Source organism: Schistocerca nitens, chromosome 1 (genome assembly GCF_023898315.1).
Source record: "Schistocerca nitens isolate TAMUIC-IGC-003100 chromosome 1, iqSchNite1.1, whole genome shotgun sequence".
Classification (NCBI taxonomy): Eukaryota; Metazoa; Arthropoda; class Insecta; order Orthoptera; family Acrididae; genus Schistocerca; species Schistocerca nitens.
The window spans coordinates 1,026,520,958-1,026,539,447 of record NC_064614.1 but is presented as its reverse complement, the minus strand read 5'-3'; the positions used below and the strand labels follow the sequence as shown (position 1 = coordinate 1,026,539,447).

At 44.4% G+C, this 18,490-nt stretch overlaps 1 protein-coding gene across 1 annotated transcript in view; it reads right to left on the bottom strand.

Annotated features, from left to right (window-relative positions):
- The window catches only part of LOC126196528 (estradiol 17-beta-dehydrogenase 2-like), a 115,100-nt gene that overhangs the window by 65,792 nt on the left and 30,818 nt on the right, over positions 1-18,490 (bottom strand). Inside the window, exon 2 of the mRNA XM_049934572.1 lies at positions 16,226-16,408. Coding sequence (XP_049790529.1) covers positions 16,226-16,310 — 85 coding nt within the window. The 5' untranslated portion in view covers positions 16,311-16,408. The remainder of the gene's footprint in view (positions 1-16,225; positions 16,409-18,490) is intronic.

Here is an 18,490-nt window from a genome sequence, read left to right as displayed (position 1 = left end):
AGCCGCGCTCACCATATGGAGACAACAGTAGTGGGCAGTTACAAACTTTTAATCTACGCTAGTTTTTATGGCTAATTAAACTCTAATATGTGCGTTGTGTGTGTGTGTGTGTGTGTGTGTGTGTGTGTGTGTTGTGTGGTTAGTTGTTTTGATTTTGGTCCAAGTGGCCGGGGTGGGGGGGGGGGGGGGGGGGGAGCGGGATCTCTCGGATAGAGAGTTAAAACAAAAATGGCTCTGAGCACTATGGGACTTAACTTCTGAGGTCATCAGTCCCCTAGAACTTAGAACTACTTAAACCTAACTAACCTAAGGACGTCACACACATCCATACCCGAGGCAGCATTCGAACCTGCGACCGTAGCGGTCGCGCGGTTCCAGACTGTAGCGCCTAGAACCGCTCGGCCACTCCGGCCGGCGGAGAGTTCCATACTGGGGCAAGGTCCGGTTATTCTTTGCTGGTGCTGTGGGCTACTGTGTTCGCTGATTGTATATCTCTGAATGTGGGTCATCTGTCTGTTCGTGGTCTCGTTGTCAGGACGTCTTCAATGTGTGGACGTTTCGTAAGTATGTGTCTTCCGTAGTTTGCTCTAAGTTTGGTCAGTCTGATCTGCAGTGACTCCACACCAGTGTGTCATATTCAGTACGTCGTCACTGGGTGTTAGCCTCGGCCGTCTGGAGATGCTACGTAAGAATCGTCTTTTGGTTGAGTAGAGTCGTTCTGCTGTTTGTTAATGTCCAAAGGTTGTTATGCCCCATAAGGGTACTGTGGCATGTCTTGTATGTGCGAATTGCGATTTGGTGGTTGCAGACTGCTCAGAGGTTGGTATGGGCTTTCATCTCTTCCCCCACTCCCTCCGCCCTGCCGGTCTGTCCGCTGTCAGTAGATAGCATCTCCTCCACATTCCTCCAGCCGACGCACTACTGCGCCGTCGATTCGTAGCCAAGTACGTAGCCCCTGCAACCAGCTCGTTACGGGATATGTCTTTCCTCTTCTTAATCACACTCATTGCGGGATCCAGTTCCTTACTAAAGATGTAGCCACTACCACGACTGCTCAACGGTTCCCTTACTCGATTATTTAATGACACCGTCCAAGAGGGTTGGGTTGTTTGGGGGAAGATACCAAACTGCGAGGTCATCGGTCTCATCGGAGTGGGGAAGAACAGGGATGGAAGTCGGCCGTGCCCTTTCAAAGGAACCATCCCGGCATTTGCCTGGAGCGATTTAGGGAAATCATGGAAAACCTAAATCAGGATGGCCGGATGAAGGATTGAACCGTCGTCCTCCCGAATGCGAGTCCAGTGTGCTAACCACTGCGCCACCTCGCTCGATCACCGTCCAAGAAATTTGACGTCTGTGTCATTACGCTAGTAGGGTCGTAATCCGTTCCATGTAATTCCGGTAGGCAATGATCCTTGACCACCCAAATGTGTTGCTGCTGCAATAACGTGTGTCAATGGTGTTATCGCCAATGGTCTTAGACTATACGCAGCGTCTGAGCTTCCACACTGGAAGGGTATCTGATAGACCCAGAATATTCTTAGTCCGAGATCGTCTTTGTCACTATCTAGCAGTTCCCGTGTTTTAGCTGGTCTTCGCTTGGCGTTTTCGGAGAATTCGTTTTATCTTCCCGGATAATGTGCAAAAATAAATAAACGCAATGATTGCATCTATTTATGGTGCAGAGGCAAGGGGTGGAGTGAGGTGCATGACGCCTTGATGAATAGCTGTCATTTCGATTTCGGTGTGAGCTCTGTTGACTCGGATGCCACGATCGAAATTCAGGCCCAAAGAAAGGCTGATCTGATAGCAGTCAAGAATGTCGTTGCCGACTGCGTCATAGCTGCACGTGAGATGAAGACGCCGCAGCCACCTAAGCAGTGGGAAAAGCCAACCGAGGCACTCCTCACAGGACTGGACATGCGATCTGGCAGCAGTACAAGAAGTCGTATGGAAGGTAAGCGGTGCACAAGCTGCTGGTAGAATGTATAAAAAAGTTAACCAAAATACAGTTTTACAGACAAGTTCAGCAATCAGAACCATAAAACAGAGACTTGGAACCAATGTTTAGACAGACTTTAACTAAAGCAAAATATCAATTGGCGAAATCAGAAAACAGTAAACATTTTTCAATGTAGTAAAACTGAGAAAATTTGGATACTTGAAAATATATGTACACACAAGATCCATAAATTTACTTAGGCTTCAACAAAATGTGGTAGTGTGCGGCCCATTTCCAATATTAATCTGGCGTGACTCAACCTGCCGCAGAACAAGATTCTGATGCTCATCAACTATTTGCTCATTGCTTAGATGGAAGGAAATTTTCTCACAATTTTAAGAACAGTGCATTACATGGCGATCACGAGTTGGTTCTTTTAATTGGCCTAGGCACCAGGGTACACATGGAATAACTTCAGCAATTTTACACAGACTAGTTGAGTTTATCTAAGTACACCAAACAGTAATTAATACATCATACTCTTACTTCTGCTGAACAACAGGCTAGTGTGAACCAAGCGACTAAGACTTATGGTTAACTTTAACACAACTACTAACAAGAGGAGAGAAGAAAACTTTAAAGTTTAGTTTAAGTCAATGCTTACGAAGGCAACAATTCAAGTGAGCAAACTTTACAGGGTGGATTAAAATCTTTCCAAAACTTTAAATAGATGTTCATACAACGTAAAAATTAAGCCACCTTTAAACGGTGGGTTAAAACAGAGAAATATGTATCCTGAGGCGCCTTATGATATGAGTTAAAAAACTTTTCAAAAGTTCAAGGACAGTTCGCAATTGTAAAGTTACGCTGAAACCTCCTTACAAATGGAAACTAAACCTTTCAAATTTTAAACTCATGTTCACAATTTGACAATAGTAAGGTTGCACTAGGCCAACCTCAAACGGTGAACACGCTGTCTTCCAGGTCAGTTCCAGTTCAGGGGCAGAAGACACAGAATTACAATTTACAACTATTAATTAGGGAGTCCCGTTGAAATTAACACGCTGGAGGGGTCTACGAATGCTGGTACAACCAAGTAAGATCAAATAACATCTATGCAGATGTGGTATAGGAAAACACAGTTAGTGTGGGCTACGGAGCTTTAACAGTAATCATTAATGGTGAGAACTGAAGAACAACTTGCAAACCAGTAACTTTCAAACAAAGTGGCTCATCAATGTGGGTAGCGACCAGCAGAGAATCTCACACGGATTCAGTACTGCAAGCAATTCCATGAGACGCCACACATTGCCCTAACCGAAATCCAGTTCAGCCATGCGACTGCTACTCCTGCGTAGTGTTTCGACAGTAATTCATCGCTCTAAAGCCACCACTGCAGCCCAGGTGCGCTCGTTGCCCACGACGCTCTGCCAAGGCCGACCTTACACATGCGGCCGCACTACGTGCCAGCCAGCCCTACCCTCTGTGTGTTGCTAACGAACACCGCCAGTCCACCAGCTTCTCTCCAGGCTCTCCCAACAACTATGCGCTGGCTCCCACTTAAGATTCAGAAAAACCAAAGAGCCCACTGATAAACATATAGTCTTGAGGTAAAACCTCAGGCCAACGATATGGGCGCTATTCACTCCAAACGCACGATCAAGAAGAACTGCTGCGTGCTGACTGTAGTGTTACGACGACGAAAAAATTCGGTTTTCATCATATTTCGATGGATTAAGGTTTTATTTAAGTACTCTGAAAAGAATTTTGATGACAAAATTTTTTTTCGAGCATTTGAAGAGCATTTTCCTACCACGTGTGTTTATGTGCCACGCCCACTTTTCTGTCACCCACATTTTTGGATATATTTCAGATCTTTATATCCCCTACATCGCACATTAGGGATTTTTTTTTTTCTCCAGAGTGTGTTGGCTATCCTTGGAATGCAACGGTCGGTGTTCTTTTCCTTCTGCTGTTTGTAAACTACACGCTTTCAAGCACGCGGTTAGTTTTGTTCAAGTGTGATTGCGAATAGTTGTTTTACTTACGTTTGCAGTGCTTGTTTACGTGTGTTTTGTTGTGTTTATAAAAGATGACGAAACGTAAAGGCGTTTTCAAGAAACGACAATTTAGAGGAAACACATTTAGAAAGTTTTCTGTACAGGAGTTTATGTCGCCTGGCAACGATGTTTCTAATTGTAATTCTTCAACAAGTGCATCATCAAAGAAGCTCTCACCATTTCAAGACAGTTACAACGAATTTACTCTGCAGTAACATTATTATAAATTTGAGAATATTATCAGATGTAATTTCTAAATTTGTACAATGTAGACAGTGTGGTGAGTCACAGAGTGTGAAAATTTGTGAGAGTGCCAGTGAGAGAAAAGGCCTAGCAATTGCTTTAGATTTAATTTGCGCTAAATGCTCCGCTATGATTTCATTTATTAGTTCTTCAAAACCAGATGCAAGTGGCCCTTATGAAATCAATACTAGATTAGTTTATGCCTTACGATCCATTGGCAAGGGCATGGCTGCAGGGAGAACACTTTGTTCAGTAATGAACTTACATCAACCACCAAATAAATTTGAAAAACTGACTGCAATATTAGAGAAAACTGTATGTGAGGTCAGTGAGGAAAGCATGAAACTGGCTGCTAGGGAAGCAGTGGAAGAAAATGATGGTTTTTCGGATATTGCAGTTGTACTTGATGGAAGTTGGCAGAAAAGAGGACATACTTCTCTGAATGGAGTAGTGACTGCCACGAGTGTAGACACCGGTAAAGTGTTAGATGTGGAGATAATGTCTAAATATTGAAAATGTTGTAAAGTCAATGAACATAAAGAACACAACTGTGTGGCTAATTTTAGAGGAACAAGTGGTGGTATGGAAGTTCATGGAGTACAACAAATATTTCATCGATCCATAGAAACAAGAGGCATACGGTACACCAAATATATGGGCGATGGTGTCAGTAAGGCATACAACCATGTGCTGAACTCTAAGCCATATGGAGAGGCCATTATTAGCAAAATACAATGTGTAGGCCATGTTCAAAAACGTTTGGGAACAAGGCTGAGAAAACTAACTATTGATTTGAGAGGAAAAAAAATTAGAAGATGGAAAATTGTTTACCGGACAAGGTCGGTGAACTAGAACTGAAATTGAAAACTTGCAGGTATACTATAAGCAGGCAATTAGGAGAAATAAAGAAAATCAGTAGGCAATGAAGAGAGATGTTTGGGCTATATTCTTCCATAATTCCTCTGCTGATGATAAGCCATGTCATGGATTTTGTCCAACAGGAGAAAATTCGTGGTGCAAATACAATAGGGCTCAGGCAACTGGAGAATCTTATTACCAGCAGTCTCTTCCTGCTGCTGTTGGAACCGCCTTCCTAAATCTTTATTTGTAGGCATGCATACAATGAAACTAGGAGTTCATGATGCTGTTATTACGTTCAATTGTGGTAATATCGGAAAGTGTTGGGTACTGAAAAAATTTGGGAATTAATCGTGGTGAAAATATGATCACTGGGCTCCAACATTGCGATAAAATGAGTATAGCCGATGCAGACAGGTCTGCATCAAATATGGCCAAGAAAGCAAGACAAACATCCAGGACGGTGAAAAAGAACCTGGAAGACCTGCTAGAGGCCAAAGAAGGGCCACCATATGCAGCAGGACAGTTTTAATTAACTGTAAGTAACAAATTTCAAAAGTTTTTTCTTTAAAGGCAATTTCCTGCAAACTAAAATTTTCAGTACATATGCCACATTATATCAGAAACTATCATAGATAAATGAATGATATTTTCAAAGACTGCATAACATAAAAAGCCACCCCTGGTACTACATTCATTAATATTCCCACATTAGGAAGTTCACAAAAGATATTTTCTGCAGAAAAACTTAAAATTTTTTGTTAATAAATTTAAAAAGTATATCTTAAAAACTATAAAATGGATAAAGTAGATTTTAGTACAGTTGACTCTACTAGCATCATGTAACATGCAGTAAAAATATTAAGATCATGCATCAAATAGTTTTTTCGGAAATGGGTCAAATACTTGCCTAAATTAACATGGGTTAGATAGGCAGGGTGTGGTCCCCTTAAAAAAACTGTGAGAAGAGCTGGAGGAGATCTAGCTACGGAAGCTGTTAGGCTTCCCTGCCGACATATAAGCTGTCCTGCCCATCCTGGACCATGTGGCAAAGTACCGCCGCAGCACAGAAGACGTATGTCGGATTCCCTGGCGATCACGACAGTTGCAGTTGCGACAAGACATCTACATCTACATCTACATACATACTTCGCAATCCACCATACGGTGCGTGGCGAAGGGTACCTCGCACCACAACTAGCATCTTCTCTCCCTGTTCCACTCCCAAACAGAACGAGGGAAAAATGACTGCCTATACGCCTCTGTACGAGCCCTAGTCTCTCTTATCTTATCTTTGTGGTCTTTCCGCGAAATGTAAGTTGGCGGCAGTAAAATTGTACTGCAGTCAGCCTCAGAAGCTGGTTCTCTAAATTTCCTCCATAGCGATTCACGAAAAGAACGCCTCCTTTCCTCCAGAGACTCCCACCCGAGTTCCTAAAGCATTTCCGTAACATTAGCGTGATGATCAAACCTACCAGTAACAAATCTAGCAGCCCGCCTCTGAATTGCTTCTATGTCCTCCCTCAACCCGACCTGATAGGAATCCCAAACGCTCGAGTAGTACTCAAGAAAAGGTCGTATTAGTGTTTTATAAGCGGTCTCCTTTACAGATGAACCACATCTTCCCAAAATTCTACCAATGAACCGAAGACGACTATCTGGCTTCCCCACAACTGCCATTACATGCTTGTCCCACTTCATATCGCTCTGCAATGTTACGCCCAAACATTTTATCGACGTGACTGTGTCAAGCGCTACACTACTAATGGAGTATTCAAACATTACGGAATTCTTTTTCCTATTCATCTGCATTAATTTACACTTATCTATATTTAGAGTTAGCTGCCATTCTTTAAACCAATCACAAATCCTGTCCAAGTCATCTTGTATCCTCCTACAGTCACTCAGCGACGACACCTTCCCGTACACCACAGCATCATCAGCAAACAGCCGCACATTCCTATCCACTCTATCCAAAAGAAAAGAGAAAAAGGGAAGGGAGGCCAAGATGGGACTCTTGTGGTGGATTCCTTGTTGCAAACTGGCACAGCTGCCAGTCTTAGTCCGCAGCCAGACGGAATGGGGGATGGCAGCACCAGCGAAAAAGGCACACCAGAGAAGACGGAAACGCCATCAACTGGCTGACTCTAATCTGACGCAGCAGAGAGGCAAGCCGGACTCGGACTCACCTGCCTATGATTGACCGGAATATCCTTCCATCGAGAGTGATGGGTGAGGACCGCCCGCGAATGGAAATGTAGCAGGGCCTGAAAAGATGAACCGCAGGACGAGAAAACGCCGCCATCTGGCACAGCAGACAGGCATCTGATTTGCCCCAGCCTATGAACTGCCAGAATAGCCAAGAGTGAGACAAGTGGCTGGCACCAGCTGTGAGCAGAGAGGTGGCAAGCACTGCCTGAACAACATCAACAACAGGTGACGGCGGTGTGCAGACAAGAATCGAAGTCCCCCTGAAGAATCCCTGAGCAGATTCCGTAGGGTCAGTTTTGCTTCACATGGTCCTTCATTTCTCCGGAATTCAAACTGATCTTCCCCGAGGTCGGCTTCTACGAGTTTTTCCATTCTTCTGTGAATAATTCTTGTTAGTAATTTGCAGCCGTGGCTTTTTAAACAGAAAGTTCGGTAATTTCTACATCTGTCAGCACCTGCTTCTTTGGAACTGGGATTTTATATTCTTCTTGACGTCTGAGGGTTTTTCGCCTGTCTCGTACATCTTGCTCACCAGATGGAAGAGTTTTGTCATGGCTGCCTCCGCCAAGGCTATCAGTAGCTCTTATGGAATGTTGTTTACTCCCGGGACCTTGTTTCGACTTAGGTCTTTGAGTGCTCTGTCAAACTCTTCATGCAGTATCATGTCTCCCATTTCATCTTCATCTGCATCCTCTTCTATTTCCATAATATTGCTCTCAAGTGCATCTCTCTTGTATAGACCCTCTGCATACTCCTTCCACTGTTCTGCTGTCCCTTCTTCGCTTAGTTCTGGTTTTCCATCTGACCCCTTGATAGTCATACAGGTGGTTCTCTTTTCTCCAAAGGTCTCTTTAATTTTCCTGTAGTCAGTGTCTATCTTACCCTTAATAATATATCCTACTACACCCTTACATTTGTCCTGTAAACATTCATGCTAAGCCATTTTGCTCTTCCTGTCAATCTCATTTTTCAGACGTTTGCATTCCCTTTCTCCTGCTTCATTTACTGTCTTTTAATATTACCTCCTTTCATAGATTAAATTCAATATCTCTTGTGTTACTCAAGGATCTCTACTCGCCCTCGTCTTTTTACGTACTTGATCCTCTGCTGCCTTCACTATTTCATTTCTCAGAGCCAACCATTATCTTCTATATCCCTTTCCTCTGTCCTTGTCAACCTTTCCCTAATGTTGCCCCTGAAACCCTCTACAACTTCTGGTGATTTCAGTTTATCTGGATCCCGTCCTCTTTTTGCAGTTTTTTCAGTTTTAATCTGGATTTCATAACCGATAAACTGTCGTCAGAGTCCACATCTGCCCCTGGAGATATGTTGCACTTTAAAATCTGGTTCCTATATCTCTGTCTAAACATTAATCAATCTGAAATCTTCCGCTGTCTACAGGACTCCTCCACGTACACAACTTTCTCTCATGATTCTTAAACCAAGTGTTAGCTATGATTAAATTATGCTCTATGAAAAATTCTACCAGGTGGCTTCCTCTCTCATTGCTTCCCCCAGCCCATATTCACCAACTACTTTTCTCTCAGTTCCTTTTCCTACTGTCGAATTCCAGTCCCCCATAACTATTTTTGTCTCACTTAATTAACTGAATAATTTCTTTTATCTCATCAAACAATACATTTCCTCAATCTCTTCCTCATGTGCGGAGCTAGTTGGCATATAAACTTGTGCTACTGTGGTGGGTGTGGGCTTCGTGTTAATCTTGGCTACAATAATGCGTCCACTATGCTGTTCGTAGTAGCTTATCTGCGTTACTAGTTTTTTACTGATTATTAAACCTACTCCTGCATTACCCCCATCTAATTTTGTATGTATAAACTTGTATTCGCCTGACCAGGAGTTCTGCTCCTCCTGCCACCGATCTTCAGTAATTCCCACTATATCTAACTTTAACCTATCCATTTCCGTTTTTAAATTTTCTAACCTACCTGCCCGATTAAGGGATCTTACATTCCACGCTCCGATCCGTAGAACGCCAGTTTTGTTTCTCCTGATGACGACGTCGTCCTGTTTAGTTCCCGCCCGGAGATCCGAATGAGGGACTATTTTACCTCCGGAATAATTTAGCCAAGCGGATGCTATCATCAGTAAACCATACAGTAGAGCTGCATGCCCTCGGAAAAAATTACGGCTGTAATTTCCTCTTGCTTTCAGCTGTTCGCAATACGAGCAAAAGCGAGGCAGTTTTGGTTGATTTACAAGGCCAGATCAGTCAATCATCCAGACTGTTGATCCTGCGACTACTGAAAAGGCTGCTGCCCCTCTTCAGGAACCACACGTTTGCCTGGCCTCTCAACAGAAACTCCTCTGTTGTGTTGTATGTAGCATGTAGTATGTAGGCGTACAACGACCAGTAGATGGCACTCCTAAACGCTACTTGGTGGAGAGGTTGAGTTATTAGTGCAAGTGTAGTGCCAGCACTGCCTCACTGCCCCTCACACGCCAGTGGCCAATGCACTGGGAGTCGACGGGAGGACCTTGGTTCCTTCCTTCCCTGCAACCCCTTAGAAGTCGTTCCCCTCCTTGTGACATCACGTGCCTCACATTTTGAAGTCTTAAAAGATATGTCGTTATCGTGGGAAGTGGGGTCACAAATCACCTCCTTCCTAGTTGTGATACCGGTGTACATATTAATATAAAATTAAGAACGATTATGCTTATCGGCATTTATCTACATCTACTTCTATTGTCACCAAGCCATCTTACGGCATATGGTATGGCACATGGTACTTCTCGTGACACCACTATCATTTTCCTCTGCCTTTTCCATTCGCGATTATTTCCCAGAAACGGAGACAGTATGAGCCGCCATGTTAGCTCTAATGCCTCTAATTTCACATCGTAGATAATTCGCTAGCCATATGTGGGAATAAGTTCAGTTTCCTGACGCTTCTTGAAACGTACGCCTTCCGACTTTTAAAAGGTAATTTCTCTGTGCTGCACAACGATTTTTTTTATAATATCTGCTACTGGCCTTCAATTATCTCCAGGCCGCTCTCGCTCTTAGTCAACGAAATTGCGATCAGATGCGCCGCATATATTTGAATCTGTATATCTGTATATCTTCTACTTATAAGGGTCTCAAACTAACGAGCAATGTGATATGTTGCACGCCAGATCTACTGTGAGTGAATTAAAATTCGTTAAGATTCTTCCAATGTATCGGCTTTGTCATACCGGTTTAGGTCGCCCTGTGTAGTTAGTCTAAGATGCACTGATGAGACAAAACATTATGACCACCTGCTTAATAGCTTGTTTGACCGTCCTTGGAACAAAATACATCACTGATTCTGCGTATCAGGCATCCGACATTTTGTTGGTATGTTTGTGGAGGAATGTGGTATTAGATTTACACGCACAGGCCATGTAATTCACGTAAATAACTGGCCGCTAATTTGCGTATGCGGTAATAGCGCCATATAGCGGCTCAAATGGGTTCCGTAGGATTTACATCAGGCGAATTTGGTCTCCGAGACATCAATGCGAGTTTACTATAGTGCTCCCAAAACCACTGTAGCACATTTCTGGCTCTGAGACGTGGTCATTCACACTGCTTAAAGACAACATCGCCGCCGAGGAAGTCAACCGTGAAGGGATGTAGGTGGTTCGCAGCTCTCAGCGGATCTTCGATTACTATCACAGGTCCCACGTAAGCGCAGTAGAATGTCTCCCACAGCATAATGCTCCTCCCATCAGCCCGAGTCCGTGGCGCGCTGTACGTTTCGAGTCGCTATTTACCTCGATGACGGTATTTGTGGAGACGACCAGAGACCTAGAGCAGCAAAAATGTGAATCACCCGAATTGCCGACATGTCTCCATTGATCGACGGTCGAATCTCGATGGACCTGTGTCCACTGCAGGCTCTGCGCAGTAACAATCTGCCTTTGTCAAAGTCACTTATCTCAATGAATTTCCCCACTTGCACCCAATATGTTCGCCAGGGTGATCCTCCGTCCGTCTCTGCTGCACTTACGTACACTACTGGCCATTAAAATTGCTACACCACGAAGATGACGAGCAACAGATGCGAAATTTAACCGACAGGAAGAAGATGCTGTGATATGCAAATGATTAGCTTTTCAGAGCATTCACGCAAGTTTGGCGACGGTGGCGACACCTACAACGTGCTGACATGAGAAAAGTTTCCAACCGATTTCTCATACACAAACAGCAGTTGACCGGCGTATCCTGATGAAACGTTGTTGTGATGCCTCGTGTAAGGAGGAGAAATGCGTACCATCACGTTTCCGACTTTGATAAAGGTCGGATTGTAGCCTATCGCGATTGCGGTTTATCGTATGCGACACTGCTGCTTACGTTGGTCGAGGTCCAATGACTGTTAGCAGAATATGGAATCGGTGGGTTCAGGAGGGTAATACGGAACGCCGTGCTGGATCCCAACGGCCTCGTATCACTAGCAGTCGAGATGACAGGCATCTTATCCGCATGGCTGTAGCGTATCGTGCAGCCACGTCTCGATCCCTGAGTGAACAGATGGGGACGTTTGCAAGACAACAACCATCTGCACGAACAGTTCGACGGCGTTTGCAGTAGCATGGACTATCAGCTCGGAGACCATGGCTGCGATTACCCTTGACGCTGCATCACAGACAGGAGCGCCTGCGATGGTGTACTCAACGACGAACCTGGGTGCACGAATGGCAAAACGTCATTTTTTCGGATGAATCCAGTTTTGTTTTCAGCATCATGATGGTCGCATCCGTGTTTGGCGACATCGGGGTGAACGCACATTGGAAGCGTGTATTCGTCATTGCCATACTGGCCTATCACCCGGCGTGATGGTATGGGGTGCCCTTGGTTACACGTCTCGGTCACCTCTTGTTCGCAATGACGGCACTTTGAACAGTGGACGTTACATTTCAGATGTGTTACGACCCGTGGCTCTACCCTTCATTCGATCCCTGCGAAACCCTACATTTCAGCAGGATAACGCACGACCGCATGTTGCAGGTCCTGTACGGGCCTTTCTGGATACAGAAAATGTTCGACTGCTGCCCTGGCCAGCACATTCTCCAGATCTCTCACCAACTGAAAACGTCTGGTCAATGGTGGCCGAGCAACTGGCTCGTCGTAATACGCCAGTCTCTACTCTTGATGAACTGTGGTATCGTGTTGAAGCTGCATGGGCAACTGTACCTGTACACGCCATCCAAGCTCTGTTTGACTCAATGCCCAGGCGTATCAAGGCCGTTTTTACGGCCAGAGGTGGTTGTTCTGGGTACTGATTTTTCAGGATCTATGCGCCCAATTTGCTTCAAAATGTAATTACATGTCAGTTCTAGTATAATATATTTGTCCAATGAATACCCGTTTATCATCTGCATTTCTTCTTGGTGTAGCAATTTTAATGGCCAGTATTGTACTTTTGCCATCGGGTCAGGTGCCCGCAACGCCACCTGGAGGTATCCAACGTGGCGTTGGGCAGTGGTCATCATGTTTTGAACTGTCAGTGTATTATACTCTTGTTACTGCTTCCATTGTTTTATTGGCAGCTGTGTAATCGAATAAGTATGGGTTTTTCCCGCCCGTTTATGCACAAACCTATGTTTTCTATTGGGTCAATTGCCACCTTTACCACAAGTAGATTTTCTTCAGTTCTTTATGCATTTATTTACAGTTTTACGCTGCTGTACTTCGCTATCTATAAAGCAACATCTACGTACAGCTTCAGAAGTCCTTTAACGTCATATACTTAACCATTTACTACATATAAGTATAGCTTAATTTGTGAGAAGGTAGGAAATTAAGGAAATGGGACCTGAATAAATTGAAAGCCCAGAGATTGAGATTTTCAAAAGGACACTGGGCAACGACTGACTGAAAAGGGGAAAAGAATACAGTAGAAAACGAATGGGTAGCTTTGAGATCTACATCTACATCTACATCTACATCCATACTCCGGAATCCACCTGACGGTGTGTGGCGGAGGGTACCTTGAGTACCTCTTTCGGTTCTCCCTTCTATTCCAGTCTCGTATTGTTCGTGGAAAGAAGGATTGTCGGTATGCCTCTGTGTGGGCTCTAATCTCTCTAATTTTATTCTCATGGTCTCTTAGCGAGATATACGTAGGAGGGGGCAATATACTGCTTGACTCTTCGGTGAAGGTATGTTCTCGAAACTTCAACAAAAGCCCGTACCGAGCTACTGAGCGTCTCTCCTGCAAAGTCTTCCACTGGAGTTTATCTATCATCTGCGTAACGCTTTCGCGATTACTAAATGATTCTGTAATGAAGCACGCTGCTCTCCGTTGGATCTTCTCTCTCTGTTCTGTCAACCCTATCTGGTACGGATCCCGCACTGCTGAGCAGTATTCAAGCAGTGGGCGAACCCGCGTACTGTAACCTACTTCCTTTGTTTTCGGATTGCATTTCCTTAGGATTCTTCCACTGAATCTCAGTCTGGCATCTGCTTTACCGACGATCAACTTTATATGATCATTCCATTTTAAATAACTCCTAATGCCTACTCCCAGATAATTTATGGAATTAACTGCTTCCAGTTGCTGACCTCCTATATTGTAGCTAAATGATAAGTGATCTTTCTTTCTATGTATTCGCAACACATTACACTTGTCTACATTGCGATTCAATTGCCATTCCCTGCACTACGCGTCAATTCGCTGCAGATCCTCCTGCATTTCAGTACAATTTTCCATTGTTACAACCTCTCGATATACCACAGCATCATCCGCAAAAAGCCTCAGTGAACTTCCGATGTCATCCACAAGGTCATCCATGTATATCGTGAACAGCAACCGTCCTACGACACTCCCCTGCGGCATACCTGAAATCATTCTTACTTCGGAAGACCTCTCTCCATTGAGAATGACATGAGATATGAAGTAGTGGAAAAAGCAGATGATCAAGTAAGTGAAAGACAAGACTAGTAGAAATTCTTGGACATCAAAGGATATACTGAATTTAATTGATGAAAGGAGGAAATAAAAACGCAGTAGGCGGAAGGGAATAGTAACATCTAAAAGTGAGATTGACAGGAAGTACAAATGTAAGGATACACCATGTATAACTAGGGAAAGTACAAATAGATACCGCCTATAGTCAAATTAAAGAGGCCTTTGGAGAAAAGAGAAGCAGCTGTATGAATATCAAGAGCTCACATGGAAAACTAACGCTAAACAAAGAAGGGAAGCCTGAAAGGTGGAAGGAATACATAGAGGGGCTGTACAAGGGAAATGAATTTGAAGGCAGCTTTATGGACGGGAAAGTGGTAGTAGATGACGACAAGACGGAAGATATGATACTGCGACAAGAATTTAAAAGACCAAACTTAGAAGGTAGCTTAAGAAAAAGCAAACTTACGTTTATTTCATTTGTATGTTAGTATAAACCTTATGAGAATGTTGACTGGAATAAATTCTTCAAATTTATGAAGTTATCAGGGTTAAAATAGGGTTAGCAAATGATTATATAGCACTTTTATGTACACTGAGCAAGCATTGAAGCAAAGTGAGGAGGAAATTGGATAAGGAAGAACTTTGTGGTTTGCTGACGACATTGTAATTGTGTGAGAGATAGCAAAAAGGACTCGGAAGTGCAGTTGAACGGAATAGACTATGTATTTAAAGAAGGATGAAAGAGGAACATTAGTAAAAGCAAAACAAGGGTAATGGAATGTAGTCGAAATAAATCAGGCGATGCCGAGGGTACTAGATTTGAAACGAGACAATAAAAGTATATGATGAATTTTGCCATTTGCGCAATAAAATAATTTATGATAGCCGAAGTAGAGAAAATATAAAATGTAGAATGCGAATGGCAGAAAAAGTGTTCTGAAGAAGATAAATTGGTTAACATCGAATATGTTATGAAGTATTTTTTGAAGGTATATGTCTGGAACGTAGCCATGTGCAGAAATGAGACGTGGACGGTGAACAGTTCAGACAATAGGAGAAAGAAACTTTTGAAATGTGGTGCTACAAAAGAGTGCTAAAGATTAAGTGGGTAAATCGCGTAACTAATCACAAGGAACTGAACAGAACTGAGGAGCAAAGAAATTTGTGGCACAACTTGCGTAAAAGCAGGGATCGGTTGATAGGACACATTCTGAAACATAAGGGGATTGTCAATTTAATGTTGAAGGAAAGTGTGGGGGGACCAAAATTACAGAGGGAGACCAACAGATGAGTACAGTAAGCAAGTTCAAATGGATGCGGGTTGCAGTAGATGAAGGGGCTTTGCACGAGACAGAGTAGCCTGGAGTGCTGCATCGCACCAGTCTTAGGACAGAAGACCTCAACAACAACAACAACAAAAAGAACAACTACTACACTTACGGACATCAAGATTAAGGTTTTCCGTGTTTTCCCAGATTACTTAGTCCAAACGGCGGATACTGGAAAAGTACCTTTGAAAGTGACACTGCCGATTTCGTTTCCAGTTCTTTCACAATCCGGTCTTTTTCTCCATCTCTAATGACGCTAAGTTCTAAGTACCAATAACAGTAACACTCCTAAAACAATAACGCCTGACATCAATTTCAATCATTTATGGGATTCTTACTCTGGGGTTGCCGTTACTTTTAGTCAAAAAGAGCTCATATAGTCCGGTTTATACGTTTCATAGGCAGCATTTTATTGCCTATAGCTTCCAATTACGTGCTCCTCCTTCAAGCCTCAACTTTAGATTATGGCACTTAAAACTCGTCTTGGCGGAAACGCTTTGACAAACTGAAAACACCAGTTCCTGCAAGGTACCATCTCAACTTTATATGTATGTACAAATTTTCTGCGGTAAACAACCTTCTTCTTTCTTAGCAGATTACTTGTTACACCGTTCCTTGTCGCCATATTTCTCTTTTCACTGATGGTAAGACTAACTTGCCCCAAAAGATTCCCGTGGTTGTACTTACCATAAGAACTGGTGACGTTGATGAGGCGGCCCTTGGACTTCTTGAGGAGCGGCAGGAATGCCTTGGAGACCCTTATGGCACCCATCGTGTTCACGTCCAGCACCTTCTGGAATTTCCCCAGCGGCGTAATATCAACTTCGCCGCAGTCGCCGATTCATGCGTTGTTTACCACCGCCCATAACTCTAGAATAAGAACGAAAGTATAGCGTACCTTCAGAACGCATGTTTTGTCTGATAGAGATATACAGGGTGGTCCATTGATAGTAACCGGACCAAATATCTCACGAAATAAGCATCAAACGAAAAAACTACAAAGAACGAAACTCCTCTAGCTTGAAGGGGGAAACCAGACGGCGCTATGGTTGGCCCGCTAGATGGCGCTGCTATAGGTCATACGGATATCAACTGCGTTTTTTTAAATAGGAACCTCCATTTTTTATTACATATTCGTGTAGTACGTAAAGAAATATGAATGTTTTAGTTGGACCACTTTTTTCGCTTGTGATAGATGGCGCTGTAATAGTCACAAACGTATAAGTACGTGGTATCACGTAACATTCCGCCAGTGCGGTCGGTATTTGCTTCGTGATACATTACTCGTGTTAAAATGGACCGTTTACCAATTTGGAAAAGGTCGATATCTTGTTGATGTATGGCCATTGTGATCAAAATGCCCAACGGGCGTGTGCTATGTGTGCTGCTCGGTATCCTGGACGACATCATCCAAGTGTCCGGACCGTTCGCCGGATAGTTACGTTATTTAAGAAAACAGGAAGTGTTCAGCCACATGTGAAACGTCAACCACGACCTGCAACAAATGATGAAGCCCAAGTAGGTGTTTTAGCTGCTGTCGCGGCTAATCCGCACATCAGTAGCAGACAAATTGCGCGAGAATCGGGAGTCTCAAAAACTTCGGTGTTGAGAATGCTACATCAACATCGATTGCACCCGTGCCATATTTCTATGCACCAGGAATTGCATGGCGACGACTTTGAACGCCGTGTACAGTTCTGCCACTGGCACAAGGGAAATTACGGGACGATGACAGATTTTTTGCACGCGTTCTACACTCCTGGAAATTGAAATAAGAACACCGTGAATTCATTGTCCCAGGAAGGGGAAACTTTATTGACACATTCCTGGGGTCAGATACATCACATGATCACACTGACAGAACCACAGGCACATAGACACAGGCAACAGAGCATGCACAATGTCGGCACTAGTACAGTGTACATCCACCTTTCGCAGCAATGCAGGCTGATATTCTCCCATGGAGACGATCGTAGAGATGCTGGATGTAGTCCTGTGGAACTGCTTGCCATGCCATTTCCACCTGGCACCTCAGTTGGACCAGCGTTCGTGCTGGACGTGCAGACCGCGTGAGACGACGCTTCATCCAGTCCCAAACATGCTCAATGGGGGACAGATCCGGAGATCTTGCTGGCCAGGGTAGTTGACTTACACCTTCTAGAGCACGTTGGGTGGCACGGGATACATGCGGACGTGCATTGTCCTGTTGGAACAGCAAGTTCCCTTGCCGGTCTAGGAATGGTAGAACGATGGGTTCGATGACGGTTTGGATGTACCGTGCACTATTCAGTGTCCCCTCGACGATCACCAGTGGTGTACGGCCAGTGTAGGAGATCGCTCCCCACACCATGATGCCGAGTGTTGGCCCTGTGTGCCTCGGTCGTATGCAGTCCTGATTGTGGCGCTCACCTGCACGGCGCCAAACACGCATACGACCATCATTGGCACCAAGGCAGAAGCGACTCTCATCGCTGAAGACGACACGTCTCCATTCGTCCCTCCATTCACGCCTGTCGTGACACCACGCTGCACGATGTTGGGGCGTGAGCGGAAGACGGCCTAACGGTGTGCGGGACCGTAGCCCAGCTTCATGGAGACGGTTGCGAATGGTCCTCGCCGATACCCCAGAAGCAACAGTGTCCCTAATTTGCTGGGAAGTGGCGGTGCGGTCCCCTACGGCACTGCGTAGGATCCTACGGTCTTGGCGTGCATCCGTGCGTCGCTGCGGTCCGGTCCCAGGTCGACGGGCACGTGCACCTTCCGCCGACCACTGGCGACAACATCGATGTACTGTGGAGACCTCACGCCCCACGTGTTGAGCAATTCGGCGGTACGTCCACCCGGCCTCTCGCATGCCCACTATACGCCCTCGCTCAAAGTCCGTCAACTGCACATACGGTTCACGTCCACGCTGTCGCGGCATGCTACCAGTGTTAAAGACTGCGATGGAGC